The sequence below is a fragment of the Toxorhynchites rutilus genome, chromosome 2, assembly GCF_029784135.1.
Source record: "Toxorhynchites rutilus septentrionalis strain SRP chromosome 2, ASM2978413v1, whole genome shotgun sequence".
Classification (NCBI taxonomy): domain Eukaryota; kingdom Metazoa; phylum Arthropoda; class Insecta; order Diptera; family Culicidae; genus Toxorhynchites; species Toxorhynchites rutilus.
Window position 1 is genome coordinate 14,918,443 of NC_073745.1, and position 10,245 is coordinate 14,928,687.

At 42.6% G+C, this 10,245-nt stretch overlaps 3 protein-coding genes across 3 annotated transcripts; all 3 read left to right on the top strand.

The window, feature by feature from the left end:
* The first annotated feature begins 59 nt into the window (after positions 1 to 59).
* LOC129765556 (uncharacterized) lies at positions 60 to 1,730 on the top strand. The gene has a single exon (XM_055765960.1). It carries the CDS (start codon positions 60 to 62, stop codon positions 1,728 to 1,730), a length of 1,671 nt encoding a protein of 556 aa, XP_055621935.1.
* Positions 1,731 to 2,929: 1,199 nt separating this feature from the next.
* On the top strand, positions 2,930 to 4,315 carry LOC129765557 (uncharacterized). The gene has a single exon (XM_055765961.1). It carries the CDS (start codon positions 2,930 to 2,932, stop codon positions 4,313 to 4,315), a length of 1,386 nt encoding a protein of 461 aa, XP_055621936.1.
* Positions 4,316 to 9,247: 4,932 nt separating this feature from the next.
* LOC129764434 (zinc transporter SLC39A7-like) lies at positions 9,248 to 10,001 on the top strand. Its single transcript, XM_055763505.1, has 2 exons — positions 9,248 to 9,365; positions 9,427 to 10,001. Exons 1-2 carry the CDS (start codon positions 9,339 to 9,341, stop codon positions 9,862 to 9,864), a joined length of 465 nt encoding a protein of 154 aa, XP_055619480.1. The 5' UTR covers positions 9,248 to 9,338; the 3' UTR covers positions 9,865 to 10,001.
* The last annotated feature ends 244 nt before the right edge of the window (positions 10,002 to 10,245 follow it).

Sequence of the window (10,245 nt, forward strand, 5' to 3'; positions counted from 1 at the left end):
CCCGAAACGATGATGGGAGATATGTTGTTCGGCTACCGAAATAGCCCAACTTCGCTGAGATGGTTGGTGAATCGAAGTCCATCGCATTACGTCGATTTCACCTGCTCGAGCGAAGACTTTCGAACGATACTGATCTGAAAGAGAGCTACGATAAGTTCATGGCTGATTACGTAGCTTTAGGACATATGCGTATTGTACACTCTGACTATACTCCTGATTCACACGTGTACTACTTGCCACATCACCCTGTGCTGAAAGAGGCCAGCACAACAACAAAAACCAGAGTGGTTTTCGATGGCTCCAGCAAAACGTCATCCGGTTATTCGCTCAACCAATCCCTATGTATTGGACCCGTTGTACAAGACGACCTCTTGACCTTGATCATCCGCTTCCGAAAATACCCGATAGCCATGATTGCGGATATTGAGAAAATGTACCGCCAGGTACAGGTACATTCTTCCGATGCTCCTCTCCAACGAATATTATGGAGATTTAGTCCTTCCGATCCATTGCTCACTTATGAGCTCCAGACCGTCACCTATGGACTAGTTCCTTCATCTTTTCTCGCCACTAGAACGCTACAGCAGCTTGCTGAAGATGATGGTGACGTTTATCCTCTGGGAGCCGCTGCATTGAGAAAGTCGTTTTACGTTGATGACTATATTGGTGGAGCAGGCTCGATTCCTGAAGCTATCGAGTTGCGCAACGAGTTGACCAAACTGCTGGCAAGAGGTGGTTTCCCGCTGCGAAAGTGGACGTCAAGTAAGTTAGAAGTTCTCCAAGGTTTGTCCACCGACGAAATTGGTACCCAGTCAACCCACAAGTTTGACCCAGATGAGACCGTGAAGACCCTTGGAATTTTGTGGGAGCCTGCATCGGATCAGTTTCGCTTCGATCTACCAATGCACTGCGTCACGACGCACGTGACAAAACGGGCAATCCTTTCCGCTGTGTCACAGCTGTTTGATCCGCTAGGACTAATAGCGCCCGTAGTTGGGAGAGGGAAAATGATGATTCAGGAACTGTGGCTAGCATCATACTCCTGGGACGACGAGGTTCAGGAACCCATAAAAAAGAAGTGGGAAGAGTTCTACGACGAATTACCAAGTTTGTCCGAGTTTCGCATTGACCGATTCGCGTTTGCTCCGAATTCCACCATTCAGTTGCACAGTTTTGCGGACTCATCCGAGGCTGCCTACGGTGCCTGCACTTACGCCCGTACTGTGGACTCCGAAGACATCCAACTGTTAGCAGCCAAATCTCGAGTAGCACCCTTAAAGCGACTAACCCTACCGCGATTGGAACTTTGTGCAGCTTTGATCGCCACACAGCTGCATTCTCGCATCATAGAAGCACTGCAAATGGGAACCGTCGAATCCTTCTACTGGTCGGACTCCACCGTGGTGCTACAGTGGCTTAGAACTCCTCCAAGTTTGTTTAAGACATTCGTGGCCAACCGAGTCTCGGAGATACAAACCTCCACGCACGGATCGCATTGGCGGCATGTATCTGGAATCCAGAACCCGGCGGATCTTGTATCCAGAGGAATGCATGTGAAGGACCTCCTTACCAGCTCGCTTTGGAAGAACGGTCCTGAATGGTTAACCTGGCCTGAAGCGGCTTGGCCGACACCGAAAATTAAGATTTCACCCGAAGCAGAACATGAATGCAAGCGAATAATGACTGTTGTAGCCACTACTGCACCAGTTTACAATCCAATTTTGACGTAGGACTACGTCTTTCATTTCTATACCGGGGTGTAAAATCAAAGTTTCGAAAACGAAAGCGTTACGCCGGAGACCGAGATTTTGAGTGTTAATAGCTCCTAAACAACTGAACGAAATGGTATGATAAACACTTCATTCGAAAGATAAAATGTCTACGCGTTCTATACTTGTTACTTTCTGATCCAAAAACTTGTTTCAATAGTCTTAAATTAGCTTTCAAAATAGGCTATTGAAATCACCAATCGGTATATAAGCGAGCGCCGCTCGGAAATCCACTCAGTTCTAATTGAACAGCGATTGGAGCATGTTGTCGCTGTTGTAGTGAAGCTCTTCATTTATCATGAAAGCGCGGATGAACGGTGTCACCAAGAGCCTGTTTGTGCACCTTAGGCCAGAAGAGAATCCATCAGGAGGAGAGTGATGCTACAAACGGTTCCCCGGGAAGATCTCGAAGCAGCCGCTACACACACACACACATACACGCACGGAATTCTTTCCGTTTGGATCGAGAAAGATCCGGAAAATAATCTGCCAGTTCCTCTAGGAATTTAAAAATACATTCATGTGAAAGAGTTTATTTGAATGTTTTCTATCCATGTAACACTGTGACCAAATATGTTTCAATCAAGTGCCATTAACAGATGGTTATCGAGTTAGCATTAACCACTGGTGGGCTTCCAGTATCGAGGAAAATGTGGAAATATCTAATCGTTACTGAAAATAATCTGCCAGTTCCTCTGGGAATTTAAAATTACATTCATATGAAAGAGTTTATTTTAATGTTTTCTATCCATGTAACACTGTGACCAAATACATTAGGTTTTATGATTTTTCAATCAATCGCAATCAACAGGATAGCTTCTGAAGATTATTCTTCCCCATCAGTAGGATATTTCCGTATCCAATATTGGATGCATAAAACCTTGTGCCTCCAACGTAACGCTCTCGTTTTCGAAGTTCTCCAAATATTCATTCATTCAGAATGAATTCAGATTCAACTTCATACAAATGATCTCTAAATCAACGATAGTCCTACGTCACCCTTGCGGTTATACCATCGATATAACCCACTTCCTGTTTTTACATTATACCGCAACTATTCACGTCTGGTAAGAATAATTGCCTACTGCCGATGTTTTATCCATAATCTGCGCGACAAGGTTCGAACGCAACCCGTACATTTAACAGGTTCCGAGCCAAGAATGTCGCTTTCCGTTGAGCAAATCTCCCAAACTAAAACACATCTTGTTAGACTGGCTCAAGCCGACTGTTTTCAAGACGAAATTCGTGACCTTCGTCAAGGACGACCTTTGAAGAAGAGCTCTCCGATAAGACTGCTGAATCCATTCGTCGATACTGAGGGTACCTTGAGGGTTGGGGGGCGGTTAAAACTTTCTGAACAGCCATATTTATTCAAACATCCAGCCTTGCTCCCTAGCTTTCATCCCCTCGCCAAGCTGATAGCCAAATCCTTCCATTACAAACTGGTTCATGGTGGCGGTCACGTCACCCTATCGAACATGCGTGAGGAGTATTGGCCATTACAAGGACGAAGACTAGTACGCAGCGTCATCAGAAACTGCTACCAATGCGCTCGAGCCAATCCCGTTCCAGTCCAGCAACAAATTGGTCAGCTGCCTGCCCAGCGGATCACTGTCAGCAAGCCGTTTGCTGTTACCGGTGTGGATTACGCCGGTCCAGTTTATTTAAAGCCGATCCACAAACGAGCTCAACCGACGAAGGCATACATCTGTCTATTTGTCTGCTTCACGACGAAGGCAGTGCATCTAGAGCTTGCCGGTGACCTCTCAACAGTAGCCTTCCTCAAGGCATTCCGCCGTTTTGTATCTCGCCGAGGTCGACCAGCACACCTGCATTCCGACAATGGGAAGAACTTCATTGGGGCCAAAAATGAGCTGCACCAAATCTACCAAATGCTCCACAGCCAGCAGGAGATGGAAAAAATCCAGAAAGTATGTGCCGAAGAAGAAATCATTTGGCACTTGAACCCACCGAAGGCGCCTCATTTCGGTGGGCTTTGGGAAGCGGCAGTCAAGGTTGCCAAAACCCACCTGTACCGTCACCTCGGGAACACCTTGCTGTCGTTTGAGAACCTGTCTACAGTTTTAGTAGAAATCGAAGCTGCGATGAACTCGCGGCCACTTGTTCCGATGACCGAAGACCCGAACGACTTCTCCGTTCTGACGCCAGCACATTTCATTATCGGATCGACAATGCATTCCCTGCCCAGTCCCAACGTTTGCGACTTCCCATGGTCGCGGCTTGACCACTATCACCAGCTGCAGCAGTTATATCAGCAGTTCTGGCACCATTGGAGAACCGAGTACCTCCAGGAACTCCAAAAGGACACCAGAAGCTGCCAACCAAACGCTGCAATTACGCCTGGCAGGCTAGTGGTGGTCATCGATGAATTCCAGCACCCAGTTCGTTGGCCACTCGCCCGGATTGAGGCTGTCCATCCAGGCGCAGATGGACTTGTTCGCGTGGTGACGCTACGCACGCCGAGAGGAACCATCAAGCGCCCAGTCACAAAGATCTGCATATTGCCAACAGACCAAGAAGATTAACATTCGGAAATTGTTTTGTGGAACAAATTTTTCTTTTCTTGAACTATTTGAAATATTGTAAACATATTTAGTCGATAAGTTTTTTTTAATTGATTTGAAATCTTAAATTTCAAAGGTGGCGGCGATGTTTGTTGTCGGTATAATCACCTGTAGAACTAGGCATCAAATACCCGAGTAGAATCTCCAATATTCACTCTCTCGCTTATCGCTCGCACACGACCACATGTTCTCTTATCACGCCAGTTATCTGACAGCCACCATAAGAGACACACGTAGTTGTCTACACGTAATAAAGATATACGTTGAAATATAGATTTAGTTTCTCGCCAAAGTATTTTCAAGTGCTTTTATCACCCATCGGAAAGATTGCGATACAGGTGAGCCCGACCTGCCCAACATGCTATACATTACAATCCCTTGGTGTGTAAATGGTTAAAATTCATGAAAACTAGAAGCGTTTCCATTTTCTCATTTGTTCGGCCGATTTGTGTGGTAACCCTACCCGTATTTCGAATGCTTACAACTCGAACATTTCTTAATAGATCGCATCAATAATGCATCAATTGATAGGAAATATTTCTACGCGTCTGTCACAATTAATAAAATGTTATTTTTCATTAGATGAACAAGCGAATAACTGTAAAAGGTTAAGGGTTATCCAAACGCCCTGACTGCCAAGTTTTGATTGGCCCGATTTACGGTTTCCCCAACACAGACTTCAAAATCGATGTACCTGTGGAAATCCGCTTTGCAAATATACATGCAAGTCGGGGGTATTTTCGTTCCCACCGAACTGTGTTTACCTAACACAGACTTCAAAATCAATGTGTCTGGGGGAATCCGCTTTATCAAAACATGCAAGTTACATTCCTTACATTTTTCTTACTTTTACTGACACTAACTTCAGTACCGCGAATAAAAAAAGTAAGCTCGGGTTTCTGGCTCGTGGCCGGCCGGTTCAATATCCGCGCGACTTAAATTCCCCGTAACCAAATTAATGTTTACGATTATATATAGCCAATTCGATTGCAATTGATTAATTTTTTTCCCCTCTCTGAAAGCGACTCCAAGCACCTCCCGTAGGAATCTGAATTTAGAATGAGCTTGTAGGAATAAGTATGTATAGTGTTACGTGTAACTCCCGTAACAGTAGTGTTAACAGAATTGGTCGTGTTTTAGTTGTACGGAAAAAAGAAAATCCCACTAGGCAACGCTACATCTGGTGACATCTGGCTCATTTCAGATACTAGATGTGAATGAACTTTCGCGGATCGAGAACTACGTAAACTTGAGATGTGCAATAATTTCAGAGGGAAATGTAAAATACGATGATCGTTTGACAATTCTTCCGTTCACACATTTTGGTAGTCCTAGGCATCATATCAAACGTGAAAGGATGTGCATCAAATTTATTTGTAACGAAAATCATAATCTATCACAAAAATGTCGATGCATTCAAAAATAATATTCGAAGTGGTAAAAAAGTGGATTGCATAATATAATTGCGTAGTTCTACGTTTAAAATATGTGGTCGTGTCCTAGATACAACCCCTTACATTTTTTTAAAATTTTTACAATTTAGGCTTGCTGAAACTGCGTTCGCACGATGCCACTGTAACTGGAAGCGTCAGTAAAATTCGTAGCGCCATCTCAATGTTAAATTAAACTGCTTCGACAAAATATCTGTTCCTTTGTTTTAACATCTGAAGAATACTTCCATCCGAAATTTGACGCAACCTGCTTTAATTGATCCATGCTCATAAATGTTAGTTCGTCTCTCGTTATAAATGAAATATCCCGGGATTTTTGATGAAAACATTTAAGTTTTTGGGCAAATCTGTATTTATTCCTCAAATAGTTTCCTTCAAGGCCAATACACTTGGTATAGCGAGTTTCTAAGTCTTCGAAATATGCCTCAGTTTATGCGATGACCTCCTCATTCGATGTGAATCTCTTCCCCTAGAGCCACCGCTTGAGGTTTGGGAACATATAATTGTCGCTAGAGGTGAAGTCTGGAATCGTAATTGATCCAAATTGGCCATCGCCTTTAAGGACGTATGCGACTATGCGTTGTCTTCGCCATATGGGGCCATTTTTTCTTTATTTCGTCGTTCAGTGCATAATACTCTCCGGTAATTGTTTTTCCCATTCTGCAGGTAGTCGATAAAGATTATGTTATGCGCATCCCAAAAAAAACATCATCGCGCCGCTGTTTTTGGTCGACGGTCTGCAAACGCGGCACCCATCGCGCGGATGGCTTTTTCGTATCACACTCGTTCTTTTGGAATGTCTATGGCCTCAGCTAACTCGCGTAACTTCACTTTACGATCGTTCAAAACGAGTCGATGCACTTGTTTTACGATTTCTGGATTCGTAGCCTCTTCTGGTCTTCCAGAGTGAGGCGGTCTGCGGTGCTTGTACGGCCCTTTTTAAATTCACAAAACCACCGATAAATTGTTGTTTTCGAAGGATCAGAAGTATATCCACTATAGACAGATTTCATGGAAACTCGTCTCAGGAAATATTCCCGCACTACTCGCATGATAGTACAAAAAAAAATTGGCATTATGAAGGAAATAATAAAAAGAGGCTCTCTGTCATGGTATAAGAGCTTCAAATAAAATGTTTTCAGAAAAATAATTTTCATCCGAAACAATCGAAAATGATCGAAAGTAAGTGATTTTCAGTAAATTTTATTTTGAAATCAATATATCTCGGGAACAGTAGCAGTTACCAAAATTTTGCCGTGCACCTTTTTTGTTACAAATCTTACGTACTTTCATAAAATCGGGTCAAAAACCATTTGTAAGAATCATTTCCGCAGTTACAATGAACTTCATCAGTTGTCCACTGCGACATATAAAAAATATAAACAAAAAACACATTTTTTGAGAAAAATTAATGTTAAGTATTATTTTTTAAATAAAAAAAAAATAAAACATTTTAACAGTGAATGCTTTTACGATGTAGCTCCAATATCAGAAAACACTAAATCAATCGGACCAATCGTTTCTGAGTTATATTTTTATGAAAATTTTCAAGCAATTTTTGTTTGGACCGTTCTCAAAAATAAGGCTGGAATCAAAAATGAAAACCAATTATACTAATTGTCCTTTTTGATCATGAAGAATGTGTCTGCAAAATTTGAGCCAAATAAAAAAAAATGAAAACATCGACTTTCGAATTCAAATGAATCGCTCAGAAGTATAATTTGTGTCCATTTGTGTTAGTATTTAAGTGAGATTTCTATTTCAAAATAACACGTCTTGAAAGTATTCTGAGTGGCAAAATCGAGAAAATGTGCAAGTGCAAGTCGAAAGAGATTTGTAAACGAATAATCTCCCAGCTAAAACGGAAATCGAATTCGAAACTCCCAGAAAGATATGTGTTATACTAACCACCTTAGCATAGTATGAATAGTAGTTTTCATAAAATATTGTTTATTTAATCCCAACCAACGAAAAAAAAAATCGTTAATCGTTAATCAACAAACGAATAGTCTGTTTACAGAGTTATTCGTAATTTACGACCCGGTCGACCTGTAAGCGATTATCTGCATAATACTTTATCCTCACATATTCGATACCTTCCAATTTGGGAATGTCTTCGGGCCGTAAATCCCTCCGTCCGTCTCCATCTGGTGGAGTGGTTAGGCAATTTTCAGCGTAATGCATAATTCCCAACCAGCGGTCCCTCGTTAGGAGAGACTGTCCGTCCTTTGCACGCTCGTTTGTTACACCTAATTATTATTGCCAGCCAGTTCAATAAAATCATAATTTTTATCCTCCGCTTCCCTGCCGCCGCTCCGAGGACGCGGCACCAGTGCAGCCCTTGACCTTCGGTGCATCGCATTTTCCGCCCGCAGTCAACCATTTGGAACAATCGCGCTTTTATCGTCGTAATTTTACTCGGACTTGTTTTCTACCGGCGGACAAGGTGAGCAGAAAAAGAACATCACAAGCGAGGCGAGGATGAGGAGGACATCCTTCTGGGATGAAACTGAAGCAACAGGTTTTCGCTAGTTTTCACCTTCGGACCGAGCGGTTGAGCATTGCTTTCTTGACAACCATCGGCAGAAGGCAGCATCCAACGAAGACGACGGTGGCTGACGAGCTCTCAATAGTGTTGGAGCAGCTCGCGCGCTTTGCCCTGTGATCGATCCCCTCTCAGTTCCGACCACCTCGTTCCTCGAAGGGACAGCAGCATGCCGATGCAAAATTTATGGTATTGACTTTTTCGCGTGCATTTTCACATATGCACTCTCATATTCGCCGGAGCTCTGTGGAAGTTATTGCGAAATTTCACTGCCGCGCCGTAGCCGAAGGGGCGAAACGGAGGGTGAGGCAAAATACAAATTCTATAGCTATTGAATGCGAGCATAAAATGTCTACCTTCTTGTTATGGGATTTTTGCTTTCGTTTTTTTTCCTCGCAGCTACTTCCCTCCTAGAAAATCAGCCAACCGTCCGAGCTGGAATTGTTCTGAAATTGTTCGGCCAGCGAACGTTTGCAGGTTTTGCCCAGTTTTCGCGTGCGATTGAGAATATTTCATTGCCGCAGCGAAACAACAGAAAAAAAAACGCTAGCAAATGTGAAGTTTTGCCCTGAACATTCGTTAACTGGCTATTGATATTGGCTTCACTGGTCTAGCATTTATGTAATGCAATCTGTTTGTAGAGTATAATTTTACTTTTTATGTAACGGTCGAAGCGTATCGGAGGCATTATTTTGTGTTGGCACATGCCCGAGTTTAACAGTTGCAAAATGTGAACAAAACTGTGAATAAGTGTTTCACTTCAAGTGTTTCCATCGTTGTTCTGAATGAATTATTCAATCGTGCGATCGAACGAATGAAAAATGCATCACGCACTGCATCATCGAAAGTCAATTATCCACACATTGCAATTCTCATATTTCGTGACAAAACAAATTCCGAAAAAATTCTTCATATAAATACACGCATTGTTAACGCAAACAACATTTATCCATCAGTAGCTTCCCAGACAGCAGATCGCGCAGAAAACATGATCATCAGATCCAAAATGTTGAGGGTAAGTGTCTCGATCATATTTTTGAGAAAAAAGAATCATTGGTCATTTTACCACCACGCAGATCATCGCTTTGGCTGTCTGCTTAGCCGTCGTTGCCTCAGCCCACAAATCTAAAGGAGATCACGGCCATAAGCGGAAGCACGTGGGTCATCACAAGAACCACCACCACCACCATCACCGTCATAACCACCACAGTAACCACCACTATCACTACCGGCCCAAGTACAGGTACGAGTACGGCGTGAAGGACGACGAAACGGGGGACCACAAGAGCCACTGGGAGCTCCGTGATGGGAATGCTGTGCACGGAGAGTACCATATGGACGAAGCGGATGGTACCTTCCGGCAGGTTTGGTACAAATCGGACAAAAACAAGGGATTCATGGTTCACGTCAAGCGGTCCGGGAGCGCGCAGCATCCACACGGACTGAGTTACGTGAACGTAGAACGGGACTACGAGCTGCAGTCAGTGAAAATTCCTGATCTGAGAAACGAATGAGTGTCTCAAAAGCTTACTGCCACGATGTGTTTGTGTATCTAGTTGTATTCAAAGCGCCCTCCGGTAGGTAACTTAGTAAGGAAGAACGAATTATTTATTTACGTTTATTGTTAGTGGTTATAACGAAATAAAAAGTTATTAGATGCGATGCTTTTATATTGTAAGAAATAAAAGAATCTTTTAGATAATTCCTTAAATTTACACAGTGTTTCCTTCTTGTCATGAGCGAACAAATCCCACCTTTCAATATCCTATTACCATTTTAGATATATATATATATATATATATATATATATATATATATATATATATATATATATATATATATATATATATATATATATATACCGTTCTTACGTTCATTTGTATACAGTCTTGTTG